The sequence below is a fragment of the Hylobates moloch genome, unplaced genomic scaffold (assembly GCF_009828535.3).
Source record: "Hylobates moloch isolate HMO894 unplaced genomic scaffold, HMol_V3 SCAFFOLD_6, whole genome shotgun sequence".
Taxonomy (NCBI): Eukaryota; Metazoa; Chordata; class Mammalia; order Primates; family Hylobatidae; genus Hylobates; species Hylobates moloch.
This window is the reverse complement of record NW_026652281.1, coordinates 81833671-81855150: the sequence shown is the minus strand read 5'-3', so window position 1 is coordinate 81855150 and position 21480 is coordinate 81833671. Positions and strand designations below refer to the sequence as shown.

The 21480-nt window shown below is 54.0% G+C and overlaps 2 protein-coding genes across 4 annotated transcripts; one reads left to right on the top strand and one right to left on the bottom strand.

Moving 5' to 3' along the window:
• Nucleotides 1–386: 386 nt before the first annotated feature.
• PRSS8 (serine protease 8) lies at nt 387–4969 on the top strand. Of its 2 annotated transcripts, XM_032157226.2 has the most exons (6): nt 387–700; nt 942–959; nt 3018–3180; nt 3449–3720; nt 3807–3973; nt 4067–4969. In XM_032157226.2, exons 1-6 carry the CDS (start codon nt 616–618, stop codon nt 4391–4393), a joined length of 1032 nt encoding a protein of 343 aa, XP_032013117.1. In that variant the 5' UTR covers nt 387–615; the 3' UTR covers nt 4394–4969. The 2 variants fall into 2 exon arrangements, with proteins under 2 accessions (XP_032013117.1, XP_032013116.1); XM_032157225.2 differs by lacking the exons at nt 387–700; nt 942–959 and having other exon boundaries at nt 2462–3180; nt 4067–4963.
• Nucleotides 4970–5013: 44 nt separating this feature from the next.
• Nucleotides 5014–21480, bottom strand: KAT8 (lysine acetyltransferase 8). 2 transcript variants are annotated; one of them, XM_032157222.2, is made up of 12 exons: nt 21322–21473; nt 19503–19936; nt 17125–17199; nt 16871–17046; nt 9347–9400; nt 9082–9246; nt 8295–8384; nt 6248–6388; nt 6045–6138; nt 5799–5949; nt 5505–5659; nt 5014–5210 (listed from the first exon to the last, which is right to left on the bottom strand). In XM_032157222.2, exons 2-12 carry the CDS (start codon nt 19711–19713, stop codon nt 5146–5148), a joined length of 1377 nt encoding a protein of 458 aa, XP_032013113.1. In that variant the 5' UTR covers nt 19714–19936; nt 21322–21473; the 3' UTR covers nt 5014–5145. The 2 variants fall into 2 exon arrangements, with proteins under 2 accessions (XP_032013113.1, XP_032013111.1); XM_032157220.2 differs by having other exon boundaries at nt 5014–5659; nt 21322–21480.

Genomic DNA, 21480 nt, shown 5'->3' with positions numbered 1-21480 from the left:
CACACACACAAACCACATGCACGTGCGTGCACACACACTCAGACACACACACTACACACACAGGGACACACACAGCCTACACATGTGTACACACAACCTGTGCATGCACACACACACATACCACACCACATAAGGGGACACACACAGCCTACACACACATACACACATACCACATACACACTACACACCGGGACACACACACAAACGGCCTATGCACGTACACACACATACACACGGACACATACATGCACACACACGGGCCTGCAGCTCTGAAAGGACTCATGACTTTGGTGGCAAGAGGAGCTGGCAGAGCCCAGCCAGCGGGCGGGGCCAGGGGAGGGGCGGGCAGGTAGGTGCAGCCACTCCTGGGAGGACCCTGCGTGGCCAGACGGTGCTGGTGACTCGTCCACACTGCTCGCTGCGGATACTCCAGGCGTCTCCCGTTGCGGCCGCTTCCTGCCTTAGAGGCCAGCCTTGGACACTTACTGCCCCTTTCCAGCCCGGATTCTGGGATCCTTCCCTCTGAGCCAACATCTGAGTCCTGCCTTCAACACCACCCCTAGGCTTCCTACCTTGTGTGCCTGGAGTCTGCCCCAGGGGCCCTTGTCCTGGGCCATGGCCCAGAAGGGGGTCCTGGGGCCTGGGCAGCTGGGGACTGTGGCCATTCTGCTCTATCTTGGATTACTCCGGTCAGGGACAGGTAAGTGAGGACGTGGGGGCAGGGTGGGGACAATGCACTGGAGGGAGCTCGCGTGATCATTTTCTGGGGTGCGCCCTTGTCTGGGGCCCAAGAAAACCCGCGGCCTCCCCAGCTCTTGGCCTCCCTTTCCCACCTTGGCTCTGCCAGGGAAGGGGCCAGCCCTCTGGAGCAGTGGTGGGTACTAGGGGTCAGGGAACCCGAGTCTTCCCTACTCACCCCTCCTCTTTCTCTTTCTTTCTAGGAGCGGAAGGGGCAGAAGGTGAGACTTTCCTCGGAGAGGGAGGAGGGGAGGGGGAGGTGACTTGGATCGGATTCCCCTGGGGTTTAACCAGTGCCTGGCCTTCAGCTGGGCTGCCTTCCAACTAGATTCTCTTAGGGTTCCCAGAGTGGGGAGTTGTAGCCCTCACCTTACGGGCAGAGAAGCAGGGACTTGCCCAGGGCACACTGCCAGTGAAGGTGCTGCTGGGATTCAGATCCACGTCTGACTCCCAAAGTGGGGCAATCGAGGTGGTTTTTTTGGTTTGGTTTTGTCTTTTGAAACAGGGTCTGGGTCTGTCGTGGCCCAGGCTGGAGTGCAGTGGCACGATCACAGCTCACTGCAGCCTCAGTGATCCAGCCTCCTGGGCTCACGTGATCCTCCCACCTCAGCCTCCCTAGTGGCTGGGACTACAGGTGCATGTCACCACACCCAGCTAGTTGTGTTTTGTTTTTTTGTTTTTTTTTTTTTTGGTAGAGATGTGGGTCTCACTATGTTGGCTGGGCAGGTCTTGAACTCCTGGGCTCAAGCGATCCTCCTGCCTCAGCCTCCCAAAGTGCTGGGATTATAGGTGTGAGCCACCCTTCCCGTCCTCGAGGTGGTTTTGAGGGAACCAAACCAAGGGTCTCCTTTCTTGGAAGGCACCCAACCCGGCTCTGAGTCAGACCAGCTTTCAATCCTGGCTTCTCCATTGCACTGGCTGTGTGTCATTGGCCAAGTGCCCCCACTTTTCTAAGCCTGAGACTCCTCACCTCTAAAATGAAGCTGGTCATGTCCGTCTCCTGGGGCTGTGGAGAGGATGCAGGGAGATGAGGAAGCGAAAGCCCCTCCAGGGCCTGGCACAGCCGCTAGGCTCTCTAAATAGTGGCTATTGTCATGATGATAAGGGAGAGAAGGATCTGGGCTGCAGTTTTCTCTGCTCCTAGATGACTTTGTGAAGGGCAGTTGGGCTCCACTCCGAAGTGGCCTCAATGGGGGTGGGGCCGGGGCTGTCCTGGAAACTAGACATTGACGTCACGGGAGCCCAGTTCTGCTGTTGGTTTGTTGAATATATGTCCATGATGCCACGGGCACTGCAGACATGGGAATCTGCCCCTAGGGAATGCCCAGATTGGTGTGGTGGAAACAGACACAGTTGTGGACTCCGGAACAATTGTGAGACTGGGCAGCATCGGGGAGCACGGTGGAGGTGGGGGGGTGCTGGGCTCAGAGGCAATGCCCAACTCAGCCAGCAGAAGCCCGCCTGTCTATGGAGGGGCGGCTGTTCCAATCAAGCATCCACAGGCAAAGGGAAGTTTGCCAGACAGTAAGGATGGGGAAGGGCATACCAGGTAGAGTGACCTGCATCAGCCAAGGTCCCGGGTAACAAGTGTGTGGCCTGATGTACATGACTGAAGGGTCCAGAGGGGATGGCTGGGTCTGATGGCGGTGCCATGGTCTGTCTGGAATGTATCTTTTTTTTTTTTTTTTTGAGACGGAGTCTCGCTCTGTCGCCCAGGCTGGAGTGCAGTGGCGCAATCTCAGCTCACTGCAAGCTCCGCCTCCCGGGTTCACGCCATTCTCCTGCCTCAGCCTCTCCGAGTAGCTGGGACTACAGGCGCCCGCCACCACGCCCGGCTAATTTTTTTTTGTATTTTTAGTAGAGACGGGGTTTCACCGTGGTCTCGATCTCCTGACCTCGTGATCCGCCCGCCTTGGCCTCCCAAAGTGCTGGGATTACAAGCGTGAGCCACCGCGCCCGGCTGGAATGTATCTTAAGGGCCGTGTGGAGCCAAGGAAGGGTTTAAACAGGGCTGTGGCCTGGTCAGATTGGGGGTTTATGAAAATCTTCAGACTTGTAAGGGGCAGGATGGACAGAAGGCTTGCAAGGAGAGAAGCTGCCATGAGACCTGAATTAGGTAATGAGTAGTGGACAGAAGGGGCAGAACTGCCCACGCCTGGAAGGGGACAAAGGGGTGCTGACTCCTGTGAACCCACTTCCCAAGCTCTATATCAGAGCTCCTGGGCTGCATAGGAGTGGCCGAGCTAACAACCTGACCCCTTCCCTTCCTCCCTGGGCAGCCCCCTGCGGTGTGGCCCCCCAAGCACGCATCACAGGTGGCAGCAGTGCAGAACCTGGTCAGTGGCCCTGGCAGGTCAGCATCACCTATGACGGCGTCCATGTGTGTGGTGGCTCTCTCGTGTCTGAGCAGTGGGTGCTGTCAGCTGCTCACTGCTTCCCCAGGTACCAAATGGTGAAAGTCAAAAGTGGGCTGGAGGTCAAAGTTCATGGGTCAATCCAGGTCAGAGGTTGGGGTTCTTGGGTTGGGTCTGAAAGTGTCAGTTAAGTCTGGAAGGACCAGTTAGTAGTGAAGGTGAGGGGTCAGAGGTTACAGGATAAAACTAAGGTGCAATTTGAGACCTAAAAGGGGCTGATCGGAATCGGGTTGGCAGTGAGGGTTGGGGAACAAGGAGAGGTCTCCCGGGTCTCAACCTTTGCCCCCTGCCTGCAGCGAGCACAGCAAGGAAGGCTATGAGGTCAAGCTGGGGGCCCACCAGCTGGACTCCTACTCTGAGGACGCCAAGGTCAGCACCGTGGAGAACATCATCCCCCACCCCAGCTACCTCCAGGAGGGCTCCCAGGGTGACATTGCACTCCTCCAACTCAGCAGCCCCGTCACCTTCTCCCGCTACATCCGGCCCATCTGCCTCCCTGCAGCCAATGCCTCCTTCCCCAACGGCCTCCACTGCACTGTCACTGGCTGGGGCCATGTGGCCCCCTCAGGTGAGGTGGGACGCTGGGTGCCTAGAGGTGTGGAGGGGCACCTAACTCGGGGAGGGGCCCAGGGTAAGCCTCTTTTATCCCCACAGTGAGCCTCCTGACGCCCAGGCCACTGCAGCAACTCGAAGTGCCTCTGATCAGTCGTGAGACGTGTAACTGCCTGTACAACATCGACGCCAAGCCTGAGGAGCCGCACTTTGTCCAGGAGGACATGGTGTGTGCTGGCTACGTGGAAGGGGGCAAGGACGCCTGCCAGGTAAGCACAGGCCCGGGGGGCAGATGACCAGTGCAACTTGGGAAAGGAGGCCTGGCCTGGTCCTGATGGCTGCTGTGTGGCTTCTCTCCTCAGGGTGACTCTGGGGGCCCACTCTCCTGCCCTGTGGAGGGTCTCTGGTACCTGACTGGCATTGTGAGCTGGGGCGATGCCTGTGGGGCCCGCAACAGGCCTGGTGTGTACACTCTGGCCTCCAGCTATGCCTCCTGGATCCAAAGCCAGGCTACAGAACTCCAGCCTCGTGTGGTGCCCCAAACCCAGGAGTCCCAGCCCGACAGCAACCTCTGCGGCAGCCACCTGGCCTTCAGCTCTGCCCCAGCCCAGGGCTTGCTGAGGCCCATCCTTTTCCTGCCTCTGGGCCTGGCTCTGGGCCTCCTCTCCCCATGGCTCAGCGAGCACTGAGCTGGCCCTGCTTCCAGGATGGATGTGTCACACTCAAGGACAGGAGCCTGGTCCTTCCCTGATGGCCTTTGGACCCAGGGCCTGACTTGAGCCACTCCTTCCTTCAGGACTCTGCGGGAGGCTGAGGCCCTATCTTGATCTTTGAGCCCATTCTTCTGGGTGTACTCTTTGGGACCACAACCGAGGGTCAGGAGTTCTACTGCCTGTAGCAATGGCCAGGTCCTCTGGCCCCTCACCCACCATGGACCAGCCCATTGGCCGAGCCGCTGGGGAGCTCCTGAGACCCTTGGCTATGAAAATGAGCCCTGGCTCCCACCTATTTCTGGAAGACTGCTCCCGGTCCGCCTGCCCAGCCTGATGAGCACATCTCTCTGCCCTCTCCCTGTGTTCTGGGCTGGGGCCGCCTTTGTGCAGCTTCGAGGACAGGAAAGGCCCCAATCTTGCCCATTGGCCGCTGAGCGCCCCCGAGCCCTGACTCCTGGACTCCGGAGGACTGAGCCCCCACCGGAACTGGGCTGGCGCTTGGATCTGGGGTGGGAGTAACAGGGCAGAAATGATTAAAATGTTTGAGCACAACTTGCTGTGCGTGTGTGAAGTGAAATGAAGAACATCTGCTCTTGGCCTCCCCTTCCCCTCCAAAGTCCAGGGCCACCAGCAGAACTGACTTTATTTAAAAAATGACAAAACAGGTCTATACATATTTACAGGCTGGGAGCCAGGAGGCTCGAGTCCGACAGCAGGGGCCAGGCCGCTCACTTCTTGGAGAGTTTGACTTGCTTGTGCTTGGGGGGTGCCCACTTGAGGCAGACGGAGTCCACTGTGGGGAGAAGGGGCGGGAGGCAGGGCTGGGCCTGGGCCAGGCCAGCTCACACCTGGCTGCCCTGCTCTGGGCTCAGGCCAGTTTCACCTCCTTCAGGTGAGAACAAAAGGGCAGGCTATGCTGGGGAGGGGCAGGGAAGCCCAGGAATGAGAGGCCTGCCCCGGGCTCCAACCTGGGAGCTGGTCTGACTGGTTTGGGATCATGTGACAGCAATAAGGAGGCCTTGACTCCTACCAGTCCATATACTGACACTCCCCCACCGCCCTGGACACATGGACGCCCCCCACCCACCTGTGATGGGTGGTTTCTTATACTGGGCACTTTTGAGGTGCTCCTCCACTAGCTTGGGTGTGACACAGATCACGTGCTGGCCCTTCCAGTACTTGACCATATTGAGGGACTGCAGAGTACTGATGATGTCATTCTGGGTGATGCTGGTCATCTGGCTGCAAAAAGGGATGAGAGCAAATGCCAGACATGGTGCCCTTGTGGGATCTGGCCAGGATGGTGACAGGGTATGAGGAGGCAGGATTGTGGCCCATCTCAGGACAAGTCCTGCCCCCAGGGCCTGGGAGGCCCCCTCACCTGAGGTCCTTGATGGACAGTGTGCCCCGGAAGTCCCGCAGGATCTCCAGCAGCACCCAGGACCAGTAGCTGCGGTAGCTGAGCTTGCCCAGGTCAGAAAGTGGCTTCTCCGGGGAGCCGACCGTGCTCTCCAGCTTGGAGAGCTCATAACCTGGCAGCAGTTGAAAGAGGAACTTAGGATCCAGTCTGCCCTGGCACCCCTGCCCCACAGGTCTCCCCCTCCCAGACAGGCCAGGAACCACTCACTGAAAGCAATGAGGAACTTCCCGTAGCCGCGGCGTTGGTAGGGGGGCAAGGTCAGGATGCAGGCCACATTGTTTCCATCCGGGGACTCCTTCTCCTGCAGGAGGTGGGTGCTCAGGGCCGCTGGGGAGGCTCTGCCCCCTTTCTGTTCATGCCCACCTTTGCCCTCCCCACCCTCCCCTGTCCCGAGTTTCTAGACCCAGCACCTTGGAGAAGTAGCCGACAATGTGGGCCCCCTGCCGGTCCACCTCGGTCAGGATGTAAAAGACGAACGGCTCCACGTCAAAGTACAGTGTCTTATGGTCCAGGAAAAGCTTGGCCAGCAGACACAGGTTCTGACAGTAAATCTAAGGTTGAGGAGCGGGAGAAACAGGCTCAGGGGGCAGGCACAGGCCCCACCCAGCTGGTTCCAGTGGCCAGCACCAGCCCGCGGGAAGTGGGGGCCTCGCCAGGCCGGAAGGATTTCACACTGGAAGGAGTCTTCAGTTAGCCTCTGATGGACAGGGAACTGGAAATCAGAGAGCAACAGCACTTCGGAGGTGCCAGCGGAGCTGGACGAAGCCCAGCCACCCCTTCTGAGTGCCAAATACGAGCTGAGTGCCTTCCATGCAGGATCTGCTTCAGTCTTCACAGACATTAACTCTGTTTCAGCTCGGGAGACTGAGGCTCCGAGGCAGGAATTCAGACTGTCCTGTTCATGGCTGTGTCCCCAGCACCTAGCACGAGGCTAAGTATGAAGCTGGGTGCCTGGTAAATGTCTGCTGAATGGAGAAGCCTCAAGCCCTGTCTGTCCACTTGGTCGCACTCCAGGAGGGGGACAATGGGACCGAGTTTGGCTTCACGGCACAGACTAAGGGGCTCCCTGGTTTACGACACCACAACCACTCTCTCATCCAACCTGGCAGCTGGGCGAGCCCAGCACTGCTAGGCCCATCTCACTCAGGAGGAAGCTGAAGCTCCCAGAGTGGAAGTGCTTGCCCAGGGCCTCAAAGCTGGCAGAGTGCAGCTGGAAAGCACCCCCACATCTCCAGTGGGGGCCCTTCTGCTATTCCACACAGCTATGCTCAGGAAGGCAGAGCAGGGGCAAGGGCTGGGCTCAGCCTGCGTATTCTCCGAGTCCAAGGCTAATCAAGCCCCGAGAGGTCACCGATAATAACAAGGCCCGTGTTTATTTAAGCACATACTAGTGCCAAGCACTCCACTGAACACTTGACATTTGCTGTCTCATTTATTCCACTAACAACACAACTAGGTAAATATTATGACTCCCGTCTTATGGACAAGGAAACAGGAACAAACTACGTTAAGTTACTTGTCTGTGGTCAGTGAGGAAGTGACAGCGTAACATGAGCAACCCTGTAGTGAGTGGAGCCACTCTGAAGCCCGCCCTCTCCGTCCTATGCTATATGGCCCATCTGCGGGAAAACAGTACACTTGGCGAGACCCTCCCAGACTGACAAGGCAAAGGCCAAGTTCTCTACAACAGCAGGGCAGGTCCCAAAGTTCCCCAACCTGCCCCGCTGAAGTCACTGGGGCCAGGAACAAGGAACTCAGCCCTTGAAAGCCACAGAGTTCTCTCAGCAGGAAATTTCACACAAAGCAGTCCCCTCCCAGGCAAAAACAAACACCTTTCTTTCCAACGGAAGGAGAAAGCACTTCTAAATTTTTCACCCTCAGGCAAGAAAATCTCCTCTGGGTTCCAGAACAACCCAAGTTTGAACCTAACCCCACCCGCAGAAGAGTCCTGGGGCCACCACACAGCCCTGTGTTTCCTATGCACCAACCATAGGCCTAGTGCTAGGCTAGGAGGCCCTCAGAGGTCTTTTTTATTTATTTTTTTTTTTTGAGACAGATTCTCACTCTGACGCCCAGGCTGGAGTACAGTGGCACAATCTCAGCTCACTGCAACCTCTGCCTCCCGGGTTCAAGCAATTCTCATGCCTCAGCCTCCCGAGTAGCTGGGATTACAGGTGCACACCACCACGCCGGCTAATTTTTTGTATTTTTAGTTGAGAAGGAGTTTCATCATGCGACCCAGGCTGCTCTCGAACTCCTGAGCTCAGGCAATCTGCCCGCCTCAGCCTCCAAAAGTGCTAGGATTACAGGTGTGAGTTGCAGTGTCCGGCCCCTCAGAGGCATTCTGCCCATGGAGGCTCAGCTAAGGCTGCCCCCTCCCCTTTGGTGGTGATGAGGATCATCTGGGAGGTGCCCAGGGCCTCCCTGGCCTCCCCTAGCCCCTGGCCACCCACTCACCTTATGGTCTTTGCCGTCAACTTCGTACACGGAGATGTTGCTCTTGCGGTAGATCTCTTTCCCGGGGGGCTGCCGCCACTGGCACTGACCCTGGTGGGGGACAAGAGAACAGGTTCGCTGCCATATGTTCTCTGCTAGGAGGCCCCCACCCCACTGCTGCATGCTTTGGAGCAAGTCTCTGCCTCTCTGTTTCCCCCGTCAACACTTCACCCTACATTGAGTAATCCTCCCAGCAGCCTTAGGAAAGCGATCCTGCTTTTACAGACCAAGGCCCAGGCACAGAGATGCAAACATCACACAGCCCGGTGGGGTTTTGAGTCTTTGTGGGCCTGGCTCTGGAGGGACCCATCCATGACAATGGCTTCCCTAAACCACACCTATTTGCTTCAGATTCCACACTTCGGGAAGCAGCCCACTGTGTCAGTGATGAGAGCGCCCCTTCCTGACAGCCCCCAATTTCGTCCACACTTAAGGTCCCACTGCCAGGGGCTATGTGTGCTTCCTGGGATGGGGCTGGCCTTGGCAAAAGACCTGAAGGGGGTGAGTTACTGTCACCATTCCAGAGAAGAGGAAGCTGAGGTCTGGAGTTGGCAAGGTCACCCTGCCAGCAACAGCAAAGCCAGGCCTGGAATCCAGGCCTCTTGACCCCCAGCAGCTCTTCCCTGTACTCGCTCCTCTGGGCCTGTCTCCCCTATGGAGCTGCCAGTGCAGCTGCCCTCAGCCTCCATGCCTGCCTCTGCCTCTCACCAGGCCCCTGCCCAGCTCAGCCCGACCGGCCCAGCCTCACCAAGTGGAAGCGGTAGCTCTTCTCATATTTCATGTACTTGAGGCAGTACTCGCAGAGCCAGAGCTTGGGCTGTTTCCCATAGTCTTCGGGGAATGGTGAGAAATACCAGGCATCAATTTCATAGTTCCCGATGTGGATCTTGTCCACATACTTCACCTTGGTGATCTGCAGGCAGGGTGGGAGTGGGGCACAGTGCACGGCTCAGCAGGGGCTCCTCGGCAAGGGGAGACAGGGGACCTGCAGGCAGCTTCCCAGCCCCACCTACCGCCTCATGCTCCTTCTCCAAGGCCGCTGTGGTGGGGTCCATCTCTGCATAAGTCTGGACCAGGAAAGAAAAGTGGGCAGAGGTGAACAGAAGTGGTGACCAGGCTGTCCCTCCCCTGTCAGGACCCACAAGGCTTCCCTGCTGTCTTCCAGAACTCATTCCTGGATGGCAATAATAACCACACCAATAGCTAACCTACCTGACTTGGTTCTGAAGCTGGCCGGTCCAGGCTCCTCTCACACCCACCCGCCCCACCCCCAGATATCCCAGACATCCCTGATGTCCAAGTTTGGACCTTTTGCCAGATGAACAGGGTTAGGATCAGGACAGGGGCTTCAGCTGCACGATGGGGGGCAATCCAGCTCTGCCAAAATTGTGAGACTCAAATGAAATAACAGATTTGCCTTCAAGGCCCACCATAAGAACTGTTACTACCTCCCTGACGTGCCTGGACCCCTTTCCTGAGCACCAGACCCTGCCTGTCCATGGGATTGCCCCAGAGGTCCCTCCCACAGGGACAGCAGACTCAAGATGTGCAGAAAGGACCTCAACACTCCTCCCTACAAACCTGCGCCTCCTCCTGGGTTGCTCATTTTACTGGGAACATCACCCTTGATCCCAATGTCCAAGACCCATAGCTAGGCTTGCCTCAGACTATTCCCTCTCCCTCGGCCTGGCCAAGTCCTAATATAGCGGATGTCGACTCTACTTCTGACATCTCTGGAATTGGGCCCTCTCTGGAATTCTCCTCTCTGTCCTGCTCCAGGTAGTCATGGCCCCATCTCAGGTCTGGACAATTTACTAGGCCTCCTCAGATTCCCTGCCTCCAGCCCCAGCCTCCTCATTGCTATCAGAAGCCCCCTTTTTGCGGCCTTCATGCTTCTGCACCAACAGCTCCTTCCACCTGGAGAATGCCCTTCCTTCTCTCACTGCCAGCAGAAAATGCTTCCTCAGCCTGGCACGGAGCATGAGTCAGGTGAGTCCATGATGCTTTGTGATCTATCCTGTGTCACTGTCGTTATTGTGCTCTTTCCCATCCTTCAAGGCTCGAGATTCTTACTACCCTCTCCAGGAGGCCTGACTGGATTCTTCCCATCCAGAAAACATTCCCTCCTTCCCAAGTTCAGTGAGAAGTGGTCAACAGGGCAACACTGTCCAAGTATGCCCACCTGGGTTCCTCTATTTTTCAAGTCCTTGGAAAGCAGAGACTAAGAGTCACACCACACTCACAACACATCCTGCTCCTAGGCCAGACCCTGTGGGAGGAACCCAGTACAGCCTGACAATGGAGGAGGGACCCAAGACGGCCCATGACCTACACCAGGGCAGACAAGGCCCTGCCCTGTAGCTGAGAAGGGAGGAAGGAGCCAGCGCTTTACCCAGAACTCCCTCCACAAAGCACTGTGCTTATATGGCCTCATTTAATCCTTTCAGTAACCCTTACATAGAGTGTTCTTTTTTTTTTTTTGAGACGGAGTCTCACTCTGTTGCTCAGGCTGGAGTACAGTGGCACCATCTCGGCTCACTGCAACCTCCGCCTCCCAGGTTCAAGCAATTCTCCTGCCTCAGCCTCACAAGTAGCTGGGACTACAGGCACATGCCACCACATCCAGGTAATTTTTGTATTTTTAGTAGCGATGGGATTTCACCATGTTGGCCAAGCTGGTCTCAAACTCCTGACCTCAGGTGATCAACCAGCCTTGCACTCCCAAAGTGCTGAGATTACAGGCGTGAGCCACTGTGCCCAGCTGTGTTATTTCAGTTTTACAGAGTAGTAAACAGGCAGGGCAAGGTGAGGTCCCTTACCCTCAGGGACTAGCGAGCTGCCATTTATTCCAAGTGGCAAGCATGGCATAAACATTATTATTTTTTTTTTCCTGAGATAGACTCTCACTCTGTCGCCCAGGCTGGAGTGCAGTGGTGAGATCTCAGCTCACCACAACCTCTGCCTCCTAGGCTTAAGTGATTCTCCTTCGTCAGCCTCCCAAGTGGCTGAGACTACATGTGCCTGCTACCATGCCCAGCTAATTTATTTTGTTTTTTGAGATGAAATTTTGCTCTTGTTGCCCAGGCTGGAGTGCAATGGTGCAATCTTGGCTCACTACAACCTCCACCTCCTGAGTTCAAGCGATCTTCCCACCTCAGCCTCCCAAGTAGCTGGGATTACAGGTGCCCACCAGCAAGCCCGGCTAATTTTTTGTATTTTTAGTAGAGATGGGGTTTCACCATGTTGGCCAGGCTGGTCTTGAACTCTTGACCTTCAGATGATCCACCCACCTTGGCCTCTCAAAGTGCTGGGATTACAGGCACGAGCAATAGCCTTTTTTTTTTTTTTTCTGAGATGGAGCCTCGCCCTGTCGCCCAGGCTGGAGTGCAATGGCAAAATCTCACATCACTGCAACCTTGCCTCCTGGGTTCAAGCAATTCTCCTGCCCCAGCCTCCCAAGTAGCTGGGATTACAGGTGTGCGCCATCACACCCAGCTAATTTTTTGTATCTTTAGTAGAGACGGGGTTTCACCATGTTGGCCCTGCTGGTCTCCAACTCCTGACCCTGTGATCTGCCCGCCTCGGCCTCCCAAAGTACTGGGATTACAGGCATGAGCCACCGTGCCCAGCCCGCGCCTGGCCTCTTTTTGTATTTTTAGTAGAGAAGGGCTTTCACCATATTGGTTAGGCTGATCTCGAACTCCTGACCTCAAATGATCCAAACATCTCAGCTTCCCAGAGTGCGGGGATTACAGGCATGAGCCACTGCACCCAGCCAACATTATTTCATTTTGTCCTCACAGTGAGCCTTTGAAATAAGAGTGCTCATTGTACCTGTTGTGTAAGAGAAAAAACTGAGGCACAAAGAGGTGAGGTCACTTGCCCAAGGTCACAGAACTGGTACTCAGCAGAGTCGGGCATGGGCCCCTGGTCTGCCCAATTCTGAACCTAACCACTGTAAAGATGAGGAATAAAGATTTTCCTCCTCACACGTCTCTTTAAAACACATTTCCCAATTCTCACAAAATACAGTACTCTTCTGCAAATGCAATAAAGAACTACAAAAACACTACTTTTCTTAATTGTTGCAATTTATTTAGAATTAAACATTAATTAGGCTCTGAAGAACCTTGCTGATTGTTAACTGGATGATTGTTTCATTACCTATTCTTTGATTTTATCACCACTGGCCCGTTATCCACCCTGCTGGTTGCCAGCTCAGAGGTACGTCTTTGTTGAGTGCAAAATAGTTGAGGAATTAACCTTAGATCTACGCTGTCCAACAGAGTAGCCACTTGTCACATAGGGCTATTTAAAATTATACGGTCGGGCGCGGTGGCTCACGCCTGTAATCCCAGCACTTTGGGAGGCCGAGGCGGGCGGATCACGAGGTCAGGAGATCGAGACCATCCTGGTTAACACGGTGAAACACCGTCTCTACTAAAAATACAAAAAATTAGCCGGGTGCAGTGGCGGGCGCCTGTAGTCCCAGCTACTCGGGAGGCTGAGGCAGGAGAATGGCGTGAACCCGGGAGGCGGAGCTTGCAGTGAGCCGAGATTGTGCCACTGCACTCCGGGCTGGGCGAAAGAGCGAGACCCCGTCTCAAAAAAAAATAATAATAAAATAAAATAAAATTATACTCAGCCAAACGTGGTGGCTCACGCCTGTAATTCCAGCACTTTGAGAGGCCAAGGTGGGAGGATCACTTGAGGCCAGGAGTTCCAGACCAGTCTGGCCAACATGGCGAAACCCCATCTCTACTAAAAATAAAAAAAAAAATTAGCTGGGTGTGGTGGCACATGCCTGTAATCTCAGATACTTGGGAGGCTGAGGCACGAAAATTGCTTAAGCCAGGAAGGCGGAGGTTGCAGTAATCCGAGAGCTCGCCACTGTACTCCAGCCTAGGTGACAGAGTGAGACTCTGTCTCAAAAAACGAAAATTTTGGCTGGGCGCAGTGGCTCACACCTGTAATCCCAGCACTTTGGGAGGCCGAGGCAGGCAGATCACTTAAGGTCAGGAGTTTGAGGCCAAACATGGTGAAACCCTGTCTGTACTAAAAATACAAAAATTAGCCGGGCATGATGGTGCGTGCCTGTAGTCCCAGCTACTTGGGAGGCTGCGGCAGGAAACTCACTTGAACCTGGGAGGCGGAGGTTGCAGTGAGCTGAGATTGCACCACTGCACTCCGGACTGGTTGACAAAGTGAGACTCTGTCTCAAAAAAATAAAAATAAATAAAATTTTTTTAAAAATTGTAATTAAAAAAAATTTTTTTTTTGAGACAGTCTTGCTCGGACATCCAGGCTGGAGTGCAGTGGCGTGATCTTGGCTGACTGCAACCTCCATCTCCTGAGCTCAAGCGATTCTCCTGCCTCAGCCTCCTAAGTAGCTGGGACTACAGGTGTGCACCACCACACCTGGCTAATTTTTGTATTTTTAGTAGAGATGGGGTTTGGCCATGTTGGCCAGGCTGGTCTCAATCCCCTGACCTCAAGTGATACACCCATGTCCACCTCCCAAAGTGTTGGGATTACAAGTGTGAGGCACTGCACCTGACCATAATTTTAAAATTCTTTTTTTTTTTTTGAGACGGAGTCTCGCTCTGTCTCCCAGGCTGGAGTGCAGTGGCGCGATCTCGGCTCACTGCAAGCTCTGCCTCCCGGGTTCACGCGATTCTCCTACCTCAGCCTCCCAAGTAGCTGGGACTACAGGCACACGCCACCACACCCAGCTAATTATTTTGTATTTTTTAGTAGAGACGGGGTTTCACCATTTTAGCCAGGATGGTCTCGATCTTCTGACCTCGTGATCTACCCACCTCAGCCTCCCAAAGTGCTGGGATGGGCCGGGCGCGGTGGCTCTCGCCTGTAATCCCAGCACTTTGGGAGGCCAAGGCGGGTGGATCACGAGGTCAGGAGTTCAAGACCAGCCTGGCCAAGATGGTGAAACCCCATCTCTACTAAAAATACAAAAAATTAGCCGGGCATGGTGGCATGCGCCTGTAATCCCAACTACTCCGGAGACTGAGGCAGAGAATTGCTTAAACTTGGAGGGGTGGAGGTTGCAGTGAGCCGAGATTGTGCCACTGCACTCCAGTCTGGGTGACAGAGCGAGACTCCGTCTCAAAAAAAAAAAAAAAAAAAAGTGCTGGGATTACAGGCGTAAGCCACCGCACCCGGCTAAAATTCTTAATTCTTAGTCACACTAGACACATTTCAAGTGCTCAACAGCTACATGTGGCTGGTGGCTACTGTACTGGATAGTACAGCTATAGAACATTTCCATTACAATAGGAAGTTCGACTGGGCAGTTTAGACCTTGAGGAGTTCTTCCAGTTTAGGGTATTTCAATTTTTTAAATCACACCACAGTAGGAAGTACACTTGGCACTGTAAACCTGTTGACATGTCTGTATATACACACAAGTGTGTGCTAGGATCATCAGGAAGGTAAGGCTGGAACAAGAGGAATCCTGCACACTTTTATTGGGTGTCAAATAAAAGCTTCTCAAAACAATACCTACCCTTAATAAAGTGTAACACCCTGATTTTTCTATCTTATCCACTTTCTTTCTTCCATTTAAAGAAATTTAAATGTTGGGCTTGCCCACTGAACTCATGTACTCAGAAGGATGAAGCTGCAATGGCTGAAAGTAACAAATGTCTGGGTGTCTGGAGACTTCGACAAATCGTGCTCTGGTTTGCACTCCTGATTTTAATTTTATAAATTAAGAAACAGACTTGGTCGGGCGCAGTGGCTCACACCTGTAATCCCAGCACTTTGGAAGGCTAAGGCAGGAGGATCGCTTGAGACCAGGAGTTTGAGACTAGTGTGGGCAACATAGCAGATCCCGTCTCTACAAAAAAATAAAAAATTACCCGGGCATGGTGGCACTTGCCTATGGTCCCAGCTACTCAGGAGGCTGAGGCAGGAGGATTGCTCGAGCCCACGAGGTTGAGGCTGAAGTGAGCCATGACTGTGCCACTGCACTCAGCCTAGACGATAAAGACCCTGTCTCAAAAAAAAAAAAAAAAATAACAATAATATGTACAACTATTATGTATCAATACAAGAAAAAACCAAGGCAAGTACAGGGATGCACACCTGTAGTCCCAGCTACTTAGGAGGCTGAGGCAGGAAGAACATTTGAGCCCAGGAGTTCAAGTCCAGCCTGAGCAACACAGCAAGACTCCCATCTCTTAAGAAAAAACCAAAATCATTGCTAAGGCCTCTGGCTCTGAGGTAGCACGATCTAGCTGGTAGATCTAATTCCTGTCTGGGTCCCTAAACTTATCTGTAGCTCTTCTGCATGCTTACTTCACAGGCCTGCTGTGAAATGTCAGTGAGGTCATGTATTAAAACACTTAGCTTAGGCTGGGCGCAGTAGCTCACGCCTGTAATCCCAGCACTTTGGGAGGCCGAGGTAGGCAGATCACCTGAGGTCAGGAGTTCGAGACCAGCCTGACCAATATGGTGAAACCTCGTCTCTACTAAAAATACAAAAATTAGCTGGGCGTGGTGGCGGGCACCTGTAGTCCCAGCTACTTACGAGGCTGAGACAGGAAAATTGCTTGAACCCAGGTGGCGGAGGTTGCAGTGAGCCGAGATCATGCCACTGTACTCCAGCCTGGGCGACAGAGCAAGACTCCGTCTCAAAAAAAAAAAAAAAAAAAAAGGCCGGGCGCGGTGGCTCACGCTTGTAATCCCAGCACTTTGGGAGGCCGAGGCGGGCGGATCACGAGGTCAGGAGATCGAGACCATGGTGAAACCCCGTCTCTACTAAAAATACAAAAAATTAGCCGGGCGTGGTGGTGGGCGCCTGTAGTCCCAGCTACTCGGAGAGGCTGAGGCAGGAGAATGGCGTGAACCCGGGAGGCGGAGCTTGCAGTGAGCCGAGATTGCGCCACTGCACTCCAGCCTGGGCGACAGAGCGAGACTCTATCTCAAACAAAAACAAACAAACAAAAAATTAGCTTAATACTTTTGCTCACTGGCTAACAAGTGTTTGGCATTATTATTCTAATTCCAGCCCACCGTTTTACTAGCTGTGTGACCTTGGGCATGTTACTTAATCTCTCTGAGCCTGCTTCCTCCTCTACCAAAAAAGTAACTATTTTTGTGTGTTGAATTGCTGGGAAGGATTTGAGGAGCTTATACATACACAGGACTTGGCAGGGTGCTTGGCTATAGCAGCTGCCGAATAACATTCTCGTCTTTCCCACTGAACTTCAAGTCATTTTTTCTACTAAGACACAGCCACTAGGAGACAAAAGAGACTACTGGTGCAGGAGGCCTGAGTTCTAGTCCCAGCTGTGCCATTTCCTTGCTGTGAGACTGCAGCGAAGCCCTTACCCTCTCTAAGTCTGTTTTCTTACCTATGAAAAGTAAGTAAGAGGAAGTAGGTAAAGTCCCTGACACGCTACAGGAGCTTAAGAAATGGGATTTGCTGTGGTTTTGGCACTGGGGCCCGAGAGACCCAAGGGAGCTAGCACAGGCAGCTGGGCCTCCCGGGCCCGTGGATGGGAAGGGATCCGGACCTTCTGCACATGGTTGATCTCATCATGCTTGCGCTTCTGGTTGCGAGTGATCTTGCGCTCAGGCTGCTCTGCGAGCTCGCTCAGGTACTTCTCTGAGTTCTTCTGCACAGCATCCTTCACTGTCTTGGTCAGCGCCAGCCGGTTCTTGTCTACCCACTCGTCCAGCCGCCGGTTAACTGTAAGGATGGGCCATGAGAGTGCTGCCAGGGCACCCAACTCCCCGCACCCACGCCCAGATGTGCCAAGCCACTCACAGCCCACATAGTGTACATAGAATTCCTCTCGGCCCTCCTGGTCGTTCACTCGAGACTGGATCACTTCAGCAGAATCTGTGATGGAAAAAGGCTAGGGTCATCAGGAAGGTAAGGCTGGAACAAAAGGAATCCTGCACACTGAGAAGCAGTTTCCAGAGTCCAGGGCCACACATCAGCTAACCTCACTGGTCAACCTCTGCCATTCTACTCAATCACTGCCACAACTGTGAGGTGGATCAGGTTGGGGCTGTTATTCTTATTTTATGAATGAGAAAATAACTGGCTGGGTGTGTGGCTCACACCTGTAATCCCAGTACTTCTGGAGGCCGAGATGGGCAGAACACGAGGCCAGGAGTTTGAGACCAGCCTGGTCAACATGGCAAAACCCCATCTCTACCAAAAAGACAAAAAAAAAAAAAAAAGCCAGGCGTGGTGGCACACACCTGTAATCCCAACTACTCGGAGGCTGAGGCAGGAAAATTGCTTGAACCCGGGAGGCAAAGCTGAGGCAGGAGAATTGCTTGAACCCGGGAGGCAGAGGTTGCAGTGAGCCGAGATTGTATCACTGCACTGTGGCCTGGGTGACAAGAGCAAGACCCTGTCTCAAAAAAAAAGAACCCCAAAAAACAAAACAAAACTGGGGCTTACCCAGGGTCACAGATTTGAAAAGTGATAAGAGCTAATACTTAACTGAATTTAAATCTGACTCTAAATTCAATGCTCATTTTATCATATACCTTCAGTTGTTCATTTGTTCAGGGACCATGAGTGCTGGCTCTGGATTAAGATAGCCTACATTAATGTATAATTCCAGAGCTGGGCATCGTGGCTCACGCCTGTAATCCCAGCACTTTGGGAGGCCGAGGTGGGTGGATCACGAGGTCAAGAGGTCAAGACCATCCTGGCCAACATGGTGAAACTTCGTCTCTACTAAAAATACAAAAAGTAGCTGGGTGTGGTGGCGCACAACTGTAGTCCCAGCTAACTCAGGAGGTTGAGGCAGGAGAATCACTTGAACCCGGGAGGCAGAGATTGCAGTGAGCCAAGATGGCGCCACTGCACTCCAGCCTGGCAACAGAGAGCGATTCCATCTCAAACAAACAAAAAAACAAACAAAAATATATATATACATAAAATACCAGCTCCCTACTTCCTAGCTGTGTGTAACTGAGCAAGTTATTCCATCTTTCTGAGCCTCAGTCTCTTCATCTGTGAAAAGGGATAACAGCTGGGCACAGTGGCTCATGCCAGTAATCCCAACACTCTGAGAGGGTGAGGTGGGGGAATCACTTGAGCCTAGAAGGTCTAGGCTTCAGTGAGCTGTCATCATGCCATGGCACTCCCACCTGGGTGACAGAGCGAGCTCCTGTCTCAAAAAAAAAAAAAAAAAAGACAAAAGGGATAATAGTGCCAACCTTAGAAGGTGAGTTAACGCCTCCAAAATTTTTAGCAGAGCACCTGACAATTAGCAGAGCATTCAATAAATGAGTAAGGCAACCACCTTGTGTCTGGCCCTATGCTGTGTTGTTGCCGGGTACAGAGGACACAGTGATGAATCACAAGAAGTGCTGCCCTCCAGAAGTTCCCAGTATGATGGAGGCAGACAGAGAGAGAAAATTACAACATAATGTTACAAAAACTATGACTGAGGTATGAAAAAAATGTTGCAGGAACACAGAGAAGGGAACCACTCACTTTGCCTGAAGGGGAATCAAGGATGACATCACAAAGGATATGATGCTAAGAGAATGAGTAGGAGCTAGGCAGGCAAACAAGGAGAAAGGGAAGAAAAAGCATTCCAAGCAAAGGGCACAGGTGGTAAAGGGCGTGTGGTCTTCAGAGGGCAGTGTGTTCTGGCCTGGCAATGCCCTTTGCTAGAGTTGGCTAGAAACTGGAGAGGTCACAAAAATGAATGCCACTCTAAGGAGTTTGGGGTTAATTTTGAAAATGACAGAAGGCAGCAGAACATTAGGAAAGGGAAGCCTGTTGTTTCTGGAAGGTCTTCTCTCTGCGGGTGGCTGCCAGGGACAAATGGAAAGAGAAGACACAGAGACAAGAGACGGATGAGGAAGCAGCGTTAGCACGAAGAAGGAATAAAGCCTAAGACTGGGCAAGGAAGTGGAATGGGAACAATCCTGGTGAAGGCCTGAGTGGTGGGTTTGTAGGCGTCAATCAGCATAATCCAAGGTCAACAGCCTCCCACAACCCGGCTGGTTTCTCAGCGCCCGGAACGCGGCGTTCTTTCCCCAAGCCCCGCCCCTCCTCCTCTCCACTACCAGCCCCCGGATCTTGGCCTCACGGAGAGCCTGTCCTCAGGCCCCGCCCCACCCCCTGGTCCTGGGCTCCGCCCCGCCCCCGGCCCTGGGCCCCGCCCTCACGCCAGGTGCTATCCGGCCGCCGGCACAGGTACGTTTCTCCGATCTCCACCGTGACTTCCGGCTCGCCGCGCGCCGGGGTCGGCGGAGAGACGCGGCCCGGGGATGGGGCGGTCCCCTCAGCGGCCGCATTCTCCCCGGGCCCGGGCTCGCCCTCCCCCGCGACCCCTGAAGTCGCCGCTGCAACCGCCGCAGCAGCTCCCTGTGCCGCCATCGCGGGAGGGGAAGTGACGCCAGAATCGGACGCCACGCAGCTCTTTTGGCTCCGGGTCAGCCGTGCGTGGGGGCGGGCGCCTCAAGGCTTGAGGGCGGGGTCTGTGATGTAGCAGGAGCCGATTGGCTTCCGTGGCCGTCCGCGCGGCCCCGCGACGAGTTGGATGTTGAGTGTGCGGCAGTCTTGGAGCTCTTGGTTTTCCTTGCGGACCTGTGGCTGCAGCCTGTGGTTGAGGAGAGGAGACAGACTTACCTCATGCGATGACTTAACCTTTTATTTATTTATTTATTTATTTATTTATTTATTTATTTAGAGACGGAGCCATGCTCTGTCGCCCAGGCTGGAGTGCAGTGGCGCGATGTCGGCTCACTGCAACCTCCGCCTCCGGGTTCAAGCGATTCTTCTGCCTCAGCCTCCCGGGTAGCTGGGACTGCAGGCGCGCGCCACCACGCCCATCTAATTTTTGTATTTTTAGTACAGACTGGGTTTCACCATGTTGTCCAGGATGGTCTTGATCTCTTGACCTCGTGATCCGCCACCCTCGACCTCCCAAAGTGCTGGGATTACAGGCGTGAGCCACCGCGCCCGCCAGCTGAACCTTTTTAAAGGCCCTGGTGCCTGAGGAAGCCAAGATGTGCCAATTTTCAGCGGGCGCTGTCCCCACTTTTAACAGGGCAGAGCCAGACCGGCCGCTCTGGTGGTCTGGAGCCGCACACTCGCGCTGGCCTAATGTGGCTCACCCCCCCCCCTTTTTTTTTTTTTTTTTTTTGAGACGGAGTCTTTCTCTGTCCCCCAGGCTGGAGTGCGGTGGCGCGATCTCGGCTCACCGCAACCTCCACCTCCTGGATTCACGCCATTCTCCTGCCTCAGCCTCCCGAGTAGCTGGGACCACAGGCACCCACCAACACGCCCGGCTAATTTTTTTGTATTTTTTAGTACAGACGGGGTTTCACTGTGTTAGCCAGGATGGTCTCGATCTCCTGACCTCGTGATCCACCCGCCTCGGCCTCCCAAAGTGCTGGGATTACAGGCTTGAGCCACCGCGCCCTTTTTTTTTTTTTGAGATGGAGTCTCGCTCTGTTGCCTAGGCTGGAGTTTAGCCGGGCGTGGTGGCACGCACCTGTAGTCCCAGCTACTCAGGAGGCTGAAGCAGGAGAATCGCTTGAACCCGGGAGGCGGAGGTTGCAGTGAGCCGAGATCCCGCCATTGCACTCCAGCCTGAGGACGAAGAGCCAGACTCCATCTCAAAAAAAAATAAAAAGGCCGGGTGCGGTGGTTCACGCCTGTAATCCCAGCACTTTGGGAGGCCGAGGCGGGTGGATCACGAGGTCAGGAGATCGAGAGTATCCTGGCTAACACGGTGAAACTCCGTCTCTACTAAAAAAAAAATACAAAACAATTAGCCAGGCTTGGTGGCGGGCCCCTGTGGTCCCAGCTACTCGGGAGGCTGAGGCAGGAGAATGGTGTGAACCCGGGAGGCGGAGCTTGCAGTGAGCTGAGATCGCGCCACTGCACTGAGGGTTTTATGAGAGTCAGTCAAGGTTAAAGCCATTTGTATATGTATGGTCCAACCATATACAATCGGCCCTCCATATCCGTGTGTCCCACCTTTGAAGATTCAACGAAGAGCGGGTTGAAAATGCAGTGTTTAGGTGTGGTGGCTCACACCTGTAATCACGCACTTTAGGAGTCCAAGCAGGAGGATCACTTCAGGCCAGGAGTTCAAGACCAGCCTGGGCAGCATAGAGACCTCCTTTCTCCTAAAAA